The 16187-nt window shown below is 42.4% G+C and overlaps 2 protein-coding genes across 4 annotated transcripts; both read left to right on the forward strand.

Annotated features, from left to right (window-relative positions):
• Nucleotides 1–1634: 1634 nt before the first annotated feature.
• Nucleotides 1635–11570, forward strand: plgrkt (plasminogen receptor, C-terminal lysine transmembrane protein). 3 transcript variants are annotated; one of them, XM_083669481.1, is made up of 5 exons: nucleotides 1635–1727; nucleotides 2161–2263; nucleotides 8400–8530; nucleotides 9380–9489; nucleotides 10600–11570. In XM_083669481.1, exons 2-5 carry the CDS (start codon nucleotides 2183–2185, stop codon nucleotides 10725–10727), a joined length of 450 nt encoding a protein of 149 aa, XP_083525607.1. In that variant the 5' UTR covers nucleotides 1635–1727; nucleotides 2161–2182; the 3' UTR covers nucleotides 10728–11570. The 3 variants fall into 3 exon arrangements, with proteins under 3 accessions (XP_083525607.1, XP_083525608.1, XP_083525609.1); XM_083669482.1 differs by having other exon boundaries at nucleotides 1635–1716; XM_083669483.1 differs by lacking the exon at nucleotides 1635–1727 and adding an exon at nucleotides 1875–1948.
• Nucleotides 11571–12309: 739 nt separating this feature from the next.
• rln1 (relaxin 1) lies at nucleotides 12310–13512 on the forward strand (the record flags this gene model as incomplete). Its single annotated transcript, XM_083669964.1, has 2 exons — nucleotides 12310–12484; nucleotides 13154–13512. The coding sequence occupies 2 exons, from the start codon at nucleotides 12310–12312 to the stop codon at nucleotides 13510–13512; spliced, it is 534 nt and encodes a 177-aa protein (XP_083526090.1).
• Nucleotides 13513–16187: the final 2675 nt, after the last annotated feature.

Consider the following 16187-nt stretch of genomic DNA (forward strand, 5'->3'; position numbering starts at 1 on the left):
CCTAATGAGTTCAGTGAGTTACTTGACCTTGCAGAATCATGGGATTCTATGACAATGTTTAAGGTTACCATATAACCTGTATTGCTTTGCCTTACAGGACTCAAAGTTTATGGAAAACTGGAAATTTGGCATACCACAATTTAGAGGCGTTAGGGGCTTCCCAACAGGCAATGAGCCATCCCGGTCCCACTGAAACTGTTTCCTTGTAGTTTCTGTGAGAGTCCACCATGCAAAGTGTTTCTATTACAAATAGAAATATGAATGTGGAGTAAAGGAAATGTTTATCATCTCTAATCATGGGACATTTTCTGGGTCTGCACAGGAAATTTGTTGGTACATCTACATGCATCTATTCAAACAAGTGACAGTTCAAGGAAACACATTCAACTGATTACAGTCTATACAAAGTATATCCAAAGTTAAATGGATTTCCCCACGAACATTTTCATGTCTAGGATGAGTGGACTATAAGTGGCAATATGATAAGTTGGTAAAAGTAGTAAGGCTATTCATGTCACTCAGGACATAGAAAACTGTATGACTTCCATAATACATTATGGTGAAAATTAGAAATATATAAATGGTCAAATAAAGGCGAATAGATACAGAATGTGAAATCAAAGGTTGCCTGTCTGTCAGTTTATGGGTAGTGGTTGGAAATGTGAATAAGTGATATGGGATAGCTTGGCTTGTGTTTGAGCGATATGGCCATACTAATGCTTTTCTATGCACAACTATGCATGACCGTTACCACAGATCACTGAAATTCATTCTGCATCACTGATTGGACTTTAGAAATGTGAAGTGATCATATTACTGAATGAACCATGACAACAGGACAACACCGCTCCTTGTAATGAGCAGGCCGTCCACTAGAGGGAGTCATGCCCAAGTGTAAAAACAGTGTGACCCGTTGAACGTGTGACCAAAAGACCACTATCGAAGAGATGTTTTTCTTTATAGAGACGCTACGGGATACTCAGTTAGGTCCGGATGGTCAATGTATAGTTCGTACAAATGTAATTTATAATTTGGATCACTGTTCTACCTCATTCAGCCACGGCATCCCTAGTTTGAAGCTACTGTATATTTTCGTTTCATTGTGACGTTTGGCTGCAGTCTCACTGGCAACGGGCTGCGTGGAATCCACACGCTTACTGCAGGCACGCGACGGGGACCCGTTTTGACTCAAGACTGCTACTTTTAGCACTATAGGCTGCAGTTCTAGAAATTATCCCGTAGTATCAATTTAAATGAAAACCTCTCTGCCACTACAGATATAAAATAAATAAATGTGCTATGTTTTGGGGAAATTGCATTATCTGTCATCTCGTCTCCTTTTTCAGCCAGCCTGTATGTGTTCGTACATGTACGTGTCTGTACACGTATAAGCTCTATGGACTGTCCACACCCTTGTTCACAGAAGTTGTACAGGGCCTGTCCCATGTAAAATAATATTACAGAAAGAAAAGATACAAAAGAAATGTTTGCATGTGCAACCTATACCCAACCAAAGCAATACACCACAGTAAACTTGGTTTAAGAAGACTAAATCTAAATTCCTGGACTGAAACCAACTGAAACACCACGAGTTGAAATGTTTTGGGAGGCACTGCACATGCGCACACTCGGTAGACGAGCACGCCCTTGGAACTTCAGTGACACATGAATCAACCTTGCCATAATAACTCACAAATGACTGAACTGCTCCAAAAGGTAAAACAAAGGTACGTTCTTAACCACTCTAAAACCTCACTATAAACCATTTTCAGTTGCTTGCCAGTCATTTTGAAGCATTGTTTGTGTTAGAGCTGGTTAGCTAGCGGCTAGCTCCAGTGAGTCACAACACAAGTTTCCCAGTGATTGACAGGTTCAGCAGCTAGCCAGCCACGGTGCACCACGAGTCTAACCGTGTCCTTCTACCAACGACGAATGATAGCCAAGAATGGTAGCTAACACAGCTAAAATGGATTTGCTAATATCTGCATTGATAAAAGATCAGTGAATTTGACAATATGTGTTTAATGCTAGCCTAGAGCCTTAATTGAGCCTTTCATGAGCTAGAACCTCGGCAACACCGGGTTCATGCTGTCTAAATCCATGATGTGTTTAATGCAATGACGCTAGCCTAGAGTGTTAATGGATTTTTTCTTTCATCAGCTAAATCCTCGTCGACAGCACAATGGGGTTCATGCTGTCTAAGTCCATGGAGCAGAACTTCAAAAAGCAGCAGGAGTTCATGCTGCATAATGGACGCCTCCAGGTGAGACGAGGCTCTCTCTCTGTACGGGTTCGATCAGAGGGAGGAAGAGTGCACCCACACAGTGGTCTGACACTGTACCTGTACAGGAGGCTAGGAACCCTCTCTGCTGTCGGTGCTGATGATACACTACAACCACACCAGGGTGTATTTAACAGCAGCCACTGCCACCGCAATTTGGGAATTACCTAGTGGTAGTAGAATTACCTAGTGGTAGTAGAATTACCTAGTGGTAGTAGGAGTAGTAGAATTACCTAGTGGTAGTAGGAGTAGTAGAATTACCTAGTGGTAGTAGGAGTAGTAGAATTACCTAGTGGCAGTAGGAGTAGTAGAATTACCTAGTGGCAGTAGGAGTAGTAGAATTACCTAGTGGCAGTAGAATTACCTAGTAGTAGTAGTAGTAGTAGTAGAATTACCTAGTAGGAGTAGTAGAATTACCTAGTGGCAGTAGAATTACCTAGTAGTAGTAGTAGAATTACCTAGTAGGAGTAGTAGAATTACCTAGTGGTAGTAGAATTACCTAGTAGTAGTAGTAGCAATTACCTAGTAGTAGTAGTAGTAGGAGTAGTATACAACTTTCATAAAACAACATGACACAATACACACTGTATACAAAAACAAGAAGTCAGGTAGAGAGGACAAGTTATTAGGGCAACAGAACATTGATAGAACATTGATAGCTACTGTGGGCAGGCTTAAATTTGACTGTGGGCAGCTTCTGCATGAATGCTGGTTTTCTAAATTACAATTGCAGAAATTGTAAAACCCACAAATTGTAAAACCCAACTCACCCTAATTGTCTGTTCTCCCCTGAGTAACTGGTAACCTGTAGTTGCAACAGTCTTGATCAAAGCAGGCTACTAATTTGATCCTGCACATTTCGATAATGACATGCAGTTATTATGTATGGTTACAAAATTATGATTATGCTCATATATGTTTTGTTATGTTTCATTTAGATTATTGACACAATTCAACCACTAACAGTTGATTTGGCTCATCACATTTGAAAAGTGTGCTTAGTTTTTGAAGGCGTACACCTATGGCTTTTCATCCTGCCTGCAGGAGTCGAGACCCACCATCATTCTAGGTTATCTCGGTGGAAATGAGGTAGAAGTTTCAGTTGTAGCTAATTGACATTTTATTGATGTTCAGTTTCCTCTAGAATATCACAGCACCGGCCTGAAGACAGAGTGACGTGCTTCCGTTCGCTCGGAGCTACTCAGAGGGTGTGAAATGCAGGTTTTATTGCGATCGTTAAAAGAGGTGCTTTTGCAACAAGCAATGGCTTCTTTTTTTTTTCTTCATTTTCTAAAATACGTTTTTGATTTATTTTTGGCTGTCAGGGAATCAACAGCTGGGATCAGTGATGGGGCCAGACCAATGTCATTATCAGACAAGGGGCCCTATAGGGCTTGACAGACTTATTAAGCACACTCTAAAATATTGTTCTGTTTTTCGCTTTCTCCCCACTGTAAATGTAATAAATGATGACCAACGATGGCTTCATTGATCACCAAGAATACGAGATTGAGTTTCGGTATGCCCTAGCAAAGGTCATGTGGATGACTCAAAGGTAAATTTGTGTAGTAGGATTTTTTCGTATGTTCCGGCCAGGTTTGGGGAACTCAGGTACTCTATGAAGTTATTTACAACAGCCTAGGTCGTTTTAAAGCCCGTGCCATGTGTAACAAACAATGTACTTTTTGTATATTCCACATCAGGGAAAAACCTAAATACCTTTCATTCACATTTATTTTGAATTAACTGATATTTCAAGGCCATTTTGTTATGCTGAGTAATAACTTGGTTAAGCTTAGTTCACTTAATGTGTATGATGAATTCACAACCCTTGCACAGATTTTGTTTTGTAAATACTATGATAAGGTGATTGTACTGTCACTAAAGATAAATAAACTGCGATCACAGAGCAGTCTGTGTTTTATTTTAGGACAAAACTGATTATTTAAAATGGGACAACACTTTAGCCAAGCTCATTCACCATGTAAATTGCTATCTTACTAATGATGGCAATGAATAGAATTGACCTGACAATTTGAAAGGATATCTGTGGTGCATCGATGCTTTCTCCCCCTGCATTAAGATGTCAAACGGATTGTACACCAAGACCATCTTTTCAAGTCATATCAGTCAAAGTGAATGACTCTCTGCATGCTCACGTCACTGCCCATTGTGGACTGATCATGATGTGTTTTACATTATTGTCTATAATTTAATGGAAATAGCCGGATTGCACGGGCACATCTTGTGCATAATTGAAGGTGATGACATCTTGATTACTCCGTTTAGAAAAACACAGGAAAATATCGCCTACAAATTATAGGGATGTGCTTATCCGGTTGATGAGCACTCACTCATGGTTACGCCATTTCAGGCAAAGTCGTTGACCCCTAATTCAGGTCACCGTTTGCTATTGCAATCTTCATTGACGCCCATGGGCCACTCAGGAGCTGAGACCTGGGTGGTCTAGTCTAATAGGTCGGTCGTGCCTCGTCTGAGTGTGTAACAATCCATATATGGGCTGGATGAGGTGACCTCTGGCCCCTAGAGTCAGATTTGCTTTGAAAAAGTTGCCTCATTGGTTGAGGGGTTCTGATTGTTTCATGGCGTTTGAGAGGATCTGTCTGAAAGATTACGGACCTCCGACTTCTGGCAGCAGTGTCAGTTTTCCGTCTGGTTTGCCGCTCGGTCAAGAAAAAGTCCTTCCACATGGCCTTTAGGAAATGTCAGTGAACTTCCCAGAGGATTCCGCTTCACCACCTCCCTACTCCTCTCTGTCCCTCAACTCCCCTAGCTCTCCGATTCTCCCCCCACCTCACCCCCACCCTCCCACCCACCCACGCCCGCCTGAGGTTTGGGAGCAGACTTGAGGAACTACCTCTCTGAAGTCTGACTCTATCTGAGCGTGACTTGAAGTGATCCGGGGTCGATGGCTGTAGTTGAGCGAGGGCCAATACTTTGGCGTGAATGTTGTCCTAATGATCCACTGCTTCAAGACAAGGCAATAAGCCACAAAGTTGTGAATGAGTTTATGAATGAGTACGCCTACGAGATGAATCACAGGCGTGATTCTGTGCAACTCACAGTGACTGTAGGCTGAGCAGCCAAATCTCCCCCATCTGTGAGAATGTTCCTACGACCTCCTATGCACTTCAGAAGGTAGATAAACACTTAGGAAGGGGCTACTTTATGTGGTACCTAATGAAAGTACATTACACTCACTCCGGAAATCTTAGGCTTAAAAGACATTATACTTTATCTAAACTGCAGATCTTCGCTCTCTCTGCTTTGGTGTTTTTGTTTTTTTCCCCCTCTCGCACTGGGAAATTCTGCTTCCTTAAAAGCTATCTCCGTGGCGACATGACATGACGTGGCGGTGCGAAAACAGCCCCTAAAATCAATGTCAGGCCCATTTTAAATTACTGCAGATGAGAATTCTCACCTGCCAGATGGTTATCAGAGAAACAGCAGCGTAGGCGGTGTCCGCCGTGCCTCGACCCGTTCCTGCCCACGTGACACAACCACATTCATACAGTATCTGTTGGTGGCACCAGTTCTCTTTAGTTAACACGTAGCGTTCAGACAATCAAGAGTCAGATTTGTGTCTTTTAGGCTCAATGTGTCATGTACCCCGATCACCCTTGGGAATGTGAATACAGCCCTAAAACACTCCAACTGCCCATATAATAATAGAATAAATAATAATATACGCCATTTAGCTGCCGCTTTTATCCAAAGCAACTTATATTGCAGTAAGTACACACATTTTTCAGTGTACATGGTCCCACTGGGGCCCATACACAATAACATCATCAGAATGTTCACTACTGTGACCCAAGTACCATATTAGAGAACAAAGGCTCTTGATTGGCGAGTTTGTTCGCAACAATCGTCCCAAGCTAGTGTTTCTGTCGCCAATTGATCGCCTGATGCTCGACTGAAAAGAAAAACAGGTAGTTGTAAGGAAAGTTAAGTGCTCTCTAATGATCACATCCAAGCACCCCCGTTAACCAGCAATCCCATGCGCATCAATGACTGATTAATTTCTTGATTTCTTTTTTATTGTTTTTAAGTTTACAGCCGTGAGTCCTGTATGATTTATAATAATGGAACTAGTGAGTCAGCCAATCACCTCTCACTAATGTCATTCGTGTCACCACGGGAGACGGATACTATCCTGTTTCAGGTACTTTTGAGAGGCTATATTGGACTGTGTACATTAACCTCTGGTAACCCATTTCTATATGCCACTTTTAAAAGTTTTCATATTGGAATTATTTTCTGTGTTTTAAATGCTGGTAGAATCTTAATGTTGTGTTGGCAGGACATGATATACTGATATACTTGGAGGCTTTTAATTATTCTACTCTTTATTTTGGTGTGTCGTGTTGTATGCTATCATTCAAAAGATTCAATGAAAAAAAATCCTTCACAAGGAGAAGGATTTTTCTTTTTCATTGTAATTATCTTCAATATGACACACTATAATTTGCCTCTCTTATGCATATCTGAATGTCATTGGAGTCTTCAACCTAATCAGCTACCACAGCCCCTCACTACATATTGCGTAGAGAGTCATCTTTGACACCTGACTTTTAAGTGAATAAAGAGCCCTGATACAGAATGCCATTCATTCTCTCCCTGGTATAATAGCAGCTGGGGAGAAGGATGGCTGTGTCTGACGTAAACAGGAAACAGCAGAGACAAAAGCCCTGTTGACCCCGCCACCTGCCACAGGTTGACCCTGACATAAGAGTGTGACTGTGAGCGTCACGGCGCCCCCTGAGACCCACGCCGCTCCACTCCTCACAGAACCGGCCTCAGAGGACTCAAAGTCCACTGAATGGGTTGATATTCCCCCCCCCAAGTAATTAAGGGCAGAGGTTGTGAGTGGCTTGGATACCGATGATTCTGGAATGTGGAGTGTGGAACGCATCACCGTCTCACAGTTGTTCTGATGATGATGATGATGATGATGAATACAAAAGCGTGATTGGTCGCGGTGACTCACGGTTCTCACCAAGGCGTGGCCACAGGCTGCTCTCTCCGGTCCTGTCCTGCGTCACTGTTGGGGTATCAATACGTGGACTCCAATCAATGCCCATGATCCTTTACTCTCCAATTACATCGGTTGTCATGGAGAACGATGCACGATGTGGCGGGCTGGGGGTGGGAGGGGGAGGGAGGAGGGGGAGTCACACCAGTAGAGCCAGTGTGCGTGGACGCCCCTCCCCCTCCCCCTCCCCCTCCCCCTACACCTCTCTGTCTTTATTTCATTCAGTCACACTTACTTCTGTGATCCAACGGATCTTTTTTTTCTTTTCTTTTTTTTTTTTTTAAATATGTTAAATTTTTAATTTAATTTCTGCTTTATTGGGATAGAGACAGTAGAGGTTGACAGAGAGGAGGGATGACATGCAGGACATGTCGAGGGTCGGAATCGAACCAGGAACCTTGCGATTACGTGGTGTGCGCATTAGTGTGCTGCGCCACTAAGCGCCCCAGATCCAACGGATCTTTGGAGTCCAGAAGGGTTCTGTGTTGGAGTGGCATAGGCTACACTCCTATTAGGTTCTGTGTTGGAGTGGCATAGGCTACACTCCTATTAGGTTCTGTGTTGGAGTGGCATAGGCTACACTCCTATTAGGTTCTGTGTTGGAGTGGCATAGGCTACACTCCTATTAGGTTCTGTGTTGGAGTGGCATAGGCTACACTCCTATTAGGTTCTGTGTTGGAGCGGCATAGGCTACACTCCTATTAGGTTCTGTGTTGGAGCGGCGTAGGCTACACTCCTATTAGGTTCTGTGTTCTGAGATCAAGGTTCTGGAGCTCGGTTCCCTGAGTTCTCTATTATTATAATAATAATAATAATAATAATGTATTTTGTATAGTGCTTTTCTCAGTACTCAAAGACACTACATTTAAGATTTCCGGAGTGAGTGTAACGTACTTTCATTAGGTACCACACAAAGTAGCCCCTTCCTAAGTGTTTATCTACCTTCTGAAGTGCATAGGAGGTCGTAGGAACATTCTCACAGATGGGGGACCTACATGGAGTGAACAATAATAATAAGAACAACAACAACAATGAGAATATGTTGTTCCTCTGTTATTCCAGATGGAGAGGCAGATCCTGATGCAGAACCAGATGAGAGAGAGGCAGATGGCCATGCAGGTGGCCTGGTCCAGAGAGTTCCTCAACTACTACGGCGCCTTCTTCAGCCTTGCCACCCTGGGCCTCACCATCGGGTGGGTGACCCCCCATTACATCGTCTCGTCCAGGGTTCTCCCCAGAATCGTTGAACAGCGTGGCGCTGGAATCTCATCATCAAAACCCGACTCGTGTTTTTCACGTCAAAATGCGCAAAAAAAAAAATACTGCTTAAAACGCTGAATTCACTGAGGAACGTCGTAGCGCTTTCACTTTCGCTTTCGTTTTTTAACAACGATGTCGTTGACGATCAAAGATAGATGCTTTATCGTTACGAAATATATAGTTTGATTTGTCTGGTGAAGTTCACAGCGTGGCGCAGCGCCACTCTTCCGTTATTTGGGGAGAACCCTGGCGTCAACAGAGACGTCCGGTGGGATTATTGAGTAATACTGCATACAGGGGAGAGATGATTGAAAGTGTCATTGACATTAGCAGTTCATTACATGATTCGAATACTCACTCTGAGAATTTCGAAAAAAGAATGAAGAATCCGAAATAAAACCGAAAAAACAGACAGTTGCTTTGAATGCTCTGAAGGGTACTGTGGCTGTCAGGCCTGCAGAGGTGAATGCCATATCTCGGAAGTGTGAGGCTCACTGATGTAAACCTTCAGGTGTTAAATGAATTATAACATGCTGTGCAGTGGCCTTCACTGTCACTGTTTTATTTACAAACAGACACTCGGAAGTGTGTGTGTGTGTGTGTGTGTGTGTGTGTGTGTGTGTGTGTGTGTGTGTGTGTGTGTGTGTGTGTGTGTGTGTGTGTCCACTTGAAGTGTAATATTACGATCATCTCCATTGACACCTAATAGCCCCGTCATTGACCTATTACATTACATCTGGTTGGTGTTGGTTGTAATGGATCTCCATGCCCCATCCTTGCAGTGCCATTAAGAGGAGGAAGCCTGCTCTGTTCGCTCCTGTCGTGCCTCTCAGCTTCATCCTGGCCTACCAGGTGGACATGGCCTATGGAACACTGGTCTACCGCATGAGGGGTAAGTCTGTCTCTGACACTTAACCTTCATTTACTCTCCAGAGCCGAACCAAGCTGAACCAAGCTGAGCTGAGCCAACATAGTTGCTGAAAGTGCTGGAAAAGACCATGAGAGGAAAAGCCGATCTGAGCCAGCACAGTATGGTTTGGTTTGGCCCTGTCGTGTGTAAAGCCCCCTTAGCCTGCTCTCTCAGCCGCCCTTCCCCTCTTTAGAGATGTCCAACAGTCACAAGGTGCAGAAGTCTCAGCGTTTACGTTGAACAGGAATGAAAATACCTCAAGCAAAATGAATTGATCAATGCTGCCTTTATTTGAGCTATTTCTGCCTGTCGACTTCAAACCTCTGCTGTGAGTTCTCAGATCCCGCCTGTGACGTCGTCAGGGCCCATGTTCATTGGTCAGGTTGTAAGGAGATGTTAAACACAGATGGATGAAGATCCTAAATGATATCCCATAATGAGGCCCACCTCAGGGGAACGTGGTTACCTTAACGTCGCCCCTCACAAGACTTTCTTTTGCATATAGTGAATGCTCCTATGGCCAACCAGGAAGCTCCTATGGCCAACCAGAAAGCTCCTATGGCCAACCAGGAAGCTCCTCCTCACTATCAAGTCTCATCTTGAGGACACATCTAGTCCGCAGGAGAAAAGCTTTCGGAAGAAATGCCATAATTTATACATAACGACATCCTTTTCCGGCGCCGTCTTCCTGCCCACCGTATCCGCCCCTGTCTTAGTCTCTGTTGGGCAACTTTAATGAAGTGTCATAGCAGAGGGTCTGAATACTTATGTACATGAGGTGTTTCTGCATTTCAATTTTAATACATTTACTGAAATTTCTAAAAAAAAAAAAAAAAACAGTTTTCGTTTTGTCATTCTGGGGTATTGTGTGTGGATTTATGGCAACTTATTTCTTTATAACACAACAAATTTTGGAAAAAGTGAAGAGGTCTGAATACTTTCCGAAGGTACTGTGTATGTGTATGTGTGTATATATATATATATATATATATATATATATATATATATATATAATTATATTATTACTATTGTTATATATTATTACTATTATTATATTGTTACTATTGATGTCACCTCTGTGTTGGTCTCCAGGGGAGGCAGAGAGCATCATGGCCTCGGAGCACGACCGCTTAGCGCTTCCGCGCGGCGTTCCCACCTTCGAGAGCATCGAGAAGGAACGCCGAGCCAAGAGCTCCCTCAGCTCCCTCCTGGAGAAATGACCTCACCCTGCCAGGCAGGCACCCTATCGCTGAGTCAGTCGTCCAATCAACACCGCCCCCAAAATCAATGGTGAAGACTTGGAAAGCTGCAGGTCTTGACTTGTCCTTGGATATATACAGTTGTACATGCACACAACGAACAGCATTACTACACTCACACACAAAAAAGGTTCTGCCTAGAACCAAAAAGAGTTCTTCAGCTTAGCTTGTCCCTGTAGAAGAACCCTTTCAAGAACCCTTTTTGGTGCTTTGTAGAAGGTGTTTTGGTGCCGTTTAGAACCCTCTCTTTAGAAAAGGGCTCTATGTGGAACCAAAAAGGGGTCTTGGAACGGCTTCTACATTCCAAAGAGCAGTTTTCTTTCTAAGACTGTAAGCTGTAAGCTGACCTAGGAGCGGCTGTGATGAGAATCTGCATAGTTACATTCAGAATAGTCCTAAAAGTGTTGACTCTTATAGATATAAAGCACAGTAGTTCCAGTTTCCAACGGTGTCAAGACAAGTTATTTACTGGAAAAGGGATGTCCGTTAAAACATTAGAATGGTGATCTCAAGTGCTCATCAGATGTGGATTATGAATAAATTATGAGCAATCACTACTCATGCACTAGAAAGTCTAACTATTGAATGATTTTAATGTGTTTGTTCTTATAAAACAACGATTTGCACTAATTGTATCATGTCATGTACCCATTATGTTTGGAAAAAAAAAGAAAACAATTGCCAAAAGATTGAATGTTTTTTTGTTTTTTTAAAAAGTAAGTTTTAGAGTGTTTACTGTCTACGGTATAATTGTATTTCATTGTGGAGAAGTAAGTAAATAAATGCACAGATTAATTTCTTGAACTTGAGTTAAATTAAGATATGTACATACTACTATATGATGACTGCTAAAACTCTGTTAAATAAAGACTTCTGTCTGTCATCACCAAGACTATTACAAATGAATATATATTGTCTTGGCATGTTTTATAATTCTTATTTAATCGAACACCTACACAACCTAAGCACTTACTTTATTGACCTGATACCCTGACCTATAGATGGTACTGCATATTGAAGATGCCCAAAAGTTTTGTTCTGAAAAGGCTTTGATTGTTATATTGGAAGCAGTCTCAGGTGTTTGTATGCAGCTCTAAGCTATCTGTAGTTGCAATAGCCCACCAAGCGAACAGTGATCTTTCACTGTAATTCTGCTACACTAAATAAATTACTCCAAGTACGTCAAAACGAGAGAGAAAAGAAATATGAGGTCATTCATTATTACTGTGTGTGTGTGTGAGAGAGAGAGAGATAGGGAGGGGGTTGGCATAGGTTTGAGACCAGAGATGACTCAGAGGGTGGTGAGGTTTGGACTACAGTATATAAGGTGGACCTGTAGCAACAGACCGGGAGAAGCATCAAAGAGTAGTGAGGCTAAGGCGTCTAATGATATCTGATTGATGTCCATATAGCACAGAGAATTTGGACTCATAGAACAGCATAGCAATCTCAGGAAACTTCAACCCGCATCTGCAACGCATTCTAGGGCGAGTGTCATTCAAACTTCTGCACAGGGAAAACAGCTGTATCATTTCAAATTAAAATGCTGAGGCTGACGTATGTTATCGTTGTGTGTGTTGCTAGTATGTGCGTGTGTGTGAGTGGTCAAAGTCTATCAAGAGACTACGGAGTCAAATTGTGCGGCAGGGAGTTTATAAGGGCTGTTATCTTCACTTGCGGTGGTTCCCGTTGGAAACGGTCCTTGGATGAAGACTTGGGTAGGTGTACCTTTGCATTAGCGGTGTTTTTCAGTAGCCGACACGCAAATAACCGGTGGTCATAGAGAAGGTCAAGTTAACTCAAACTTTCCCTCGCGACCGCTGCGGCTGGTTTGATAACTGTCCCGTGTGTCTATGTGGTCTAGATCGAAACCATTTAGAAATAAAATATTGCAACAAAAAAAAAGAAGCAGATGTGGTTACCGTAACTTGTTTTTGGTAAATTGCCATTGAAAACGAGAGTGGAAGGTGATTATGTAGACGCAGCTGTTCAGAACCAGGGACAGCTCCCTGCTACGGAGAAGTACAATTAAATCTGATCCAGTGATCCAACAATATTAATCTGATTTGTAATTAACCTTAAAAGCAGTTTTTTTCAATCCTCCATTTCCAGCGTCTGCTCTCGGCATGTTCAGTTATGTCTTTCAAACTTACTACATGATTTAGATTCAAGAAACTGTCTTAACTATAGGTATCTAGTAAATCTAGTTTACACTTTTCACTTCAATGCATTCATTGTTGGTGTATTTTGAATGACCAGGTGAAAATGTTGCAACTTTGTAAATCACCTCCTCTTTCTCAACCCTGAGTTCTTCATATTAATTTTGCTGCCATTTTGTGTAGCTTTCTCATCTGAGTGTCTGACTGTCCTTCTACTCTGGCCCTCAGACCCCTTCCAGGTCAGTTCCTACAGTGACCTCACAGAGGGCAAGGGCAGCCTCAGCTGGCAACACGGTCTGGAGCTGTCGGCGGCCGAGACCCCTCTCCAGCTCCCCTCCTCCACCTCCCTGGCAGACCTCCTCTCTCTGCTGGGCGGGCTGGGCGACCACAGGCAGGCGGCGGTGGACACAGACTCCAACGAGGGGTTCCAGCAGACCCTCGTCCTGGGGGGCGACCGGACCAGGATCCCGGCCATCAACTGGCCGCGCCCCAACGCAAACAGACGAAAAAGGAACTTTTCCGTGGGTGTAGCCGGCATGTGCTGCAACCAGGGCTGCACGAAGAATGACATTGGGCGGCTGTGCTGAGAGGGACCAGGAGAGTGGTGGAGGGGAACCCAGGAGAGTGGTGGAGGGGAACCCAGGAGAGTGGTGGAGGGGAACCCAGGAGAGTGGTGGAGGGGAACCCAGGAGAGTGGTGGAGGGGAACCCAGGCTGGGGGAGAAACACCTCTTCTATGTTCCATTTTCTACACTAGCATCACACTTAGAGGGCATGGCCAATACACTGCCTCACCCCAGACCCGTTTTTCATCCTTAAGGCCTTAGTTTAAAGCAAAGGTATTGGTATAACAGGTATTGTACGAATCCATGTTTACACTAATCCTATGCTTTTAAATCTGTGTCGGGGAGTGGACAAGTGTACACTGTGTTCAGGGAAAAGGATGGAGAACTGAGATGCAGGGTTAGTGTTAATTACTACTGGGGATTCTGGAGCATAGTGGGTGTCAGGGAGACAGACGTTTTTGTTCCACTTTTTCAACAGTATTATGATTTCGAGGGGTGGGGTATTACTGGGGGACATTTTAAGAGGGTAACTGTTGGCTTTGTACACTTTGCAGTATTGTGTGAAGGGTCAATAGATACACCCATGTTGCAATTAATGGCCATGATCTGGTCTATAATTTATCTTTATTTTCCATTATAAAATGGATTACGGGATTGCTGAAGCAAGAGCTTTGATCGCCAAAATGGTCTGAATGAAATAAAAAATGTGTCCCCCCTAACACCCACCAAGAATATGCCATTGAAATACTATGTACATATCAAACAAAGAGCACTGGTGAAAATGTGTTGTGTGTATGAAATCTATTAAATATCAATATGAAATATCATTTGTGGAATATCACATCTTTTCCATGGCAGATTTCTAAAAAATAAATAAATAAATAAACATTTCATGTGCGGGAAAGGTGAAAATGAAACAAAAACAATTACTTTAATGATGATTCATGGAATACATATTATATTGGCTGTTCTAATAAAAAAAACAAATGATTTGTTTTCCTCAGGACCTCAGGAAACCTGCAATATTAGCTATTACTCACTACAGGAGCGGTAACAGAGTTAGTGCTCCTGACCGGCAGTTGTATTCACTCAGCCATGTAGGCGGTGTTATTCATCAGGCGCAAGGCAGTAATTGCTATTACATTGATTTCTATTCCTCCACAGCAGATCAGCTACCTGTACCCAGTATCACCACCATTACCCAGTTTCACCTGAGACTAAACTGGCTGGGCTGACGGTAAGTCACAGGGAAACTCACTGGTTGTCCATCAAAGAAAACACCGGTGTGCTCGTTGTATCAACAGAGACTCTCGGTGTCTGTTCCACCACAAGAGAGAACAAAACACCAGGCAGAGTTGGATGGATACTGAGACTTGACAATGCAGTTTCCTCATTCTAAAGTGGGAACAATATCCACACATGGCTCCTCCACTGCTGTGGTTCTTCAAAGCTGTGTGTTTGGGTAGGAACTGAGGGTTCCTGCCTGTGTTATTATTTCGGCCTGTTAGTGACGAGAACTGGGGGGAACTACAGTGCCCTGCGTAATTAATGGGACGGTGAAGCATGTTTTCTTCCTTTGTTTTTGGATGTGAAATCAAACAGGTTCAAATATAGATGTTCTGCTTTTATTTAAAGGTATCTGCTTTTATTTAAACGGTTTCACCGTTTAGAAATGACAATATCTTTTTATAGGTATTCCCTCTATTTCAGGGCACATTAATATAATTTCCACATTAAGTACTCATGTTTACTATTTGGTCGACAATCCTTTGCAGTCAATAACTGCCTGAAGTCTGCAACTCATTAACCCCACCAGACGCTGGGTGTCTTCTCTGGTGATGCTCTGCCAGGCCTGTACAGCAGCCATCTTCAGTTGTTGTTTGTTTTGAGGTCATTTTGCTTTTTCAGCAAATGAAATGCACGTTCAATTAGATTTAAATCTGTAGATTGACCAGTTAAGAACTTTCTGCTTTTTGACCATGTTCGGGGTCATTGTCTTGCTGTATGATGATTGCCATCCAATGAGATTGGAAGCATTTGCTCGTACTTCAACAGACAAGATGTTTCTGTACACAATACATCCTGCTGCTGCCGTCAGCAGTGACATCATCAAAGAAGACAAGAGGATGACTGGAACCACATTCAATTACATTAAAGTATCTGTGCATAACAACCATAGTTTTAAAAGCTCATATTCTGACAAATCATACTTAAAACATGTTGTTGACTAATCCCTCTCCTGTATTTGTTGCTATAGTATAAATGGGAGAAATAGGGCACATCAAAATATAACCTCAAACTTGCATCTGAAACGAATGGTTCAGAAATGCATTGCAGTTACCTGAAGAAAGCTGACGTCATCGTTCATTCAATAAACATTTCTTTAAAATACTAAATTATAAAGAAAAATACATACATAATAAAATATCTCCCTCATGATCAATATGGATATAGATTTTTTTTTTTTAGAAAGATATAGAAGCAGTGCAGATACTTTAACTTTTCATTGTAACTGAAATCAAGAGAAACAAAAGTTCTGAAATACCATATCATTTAATAAGACAGGCTTGATATAAAACAGTTGATATTTTACAAACAATGAAGCATTATCACATTCAATTCTCTGGCAGCACATTTGCATTCAATCTGCAAACACAGGTAAGACTGGCTTGTGAAAAAAAAAAAAAAAAAATGTTT

Source organism: Argentina silus, assembly GCF_951799395.1.
Source record: "Argentina silus genome assembly, chromosome: 5".
Lineage (NCBI taxonomy): Eukaryota > Metazoa > Chordata > Actinopteri > Argentiniformes > Argentinidae > Argentina > Argentina silus.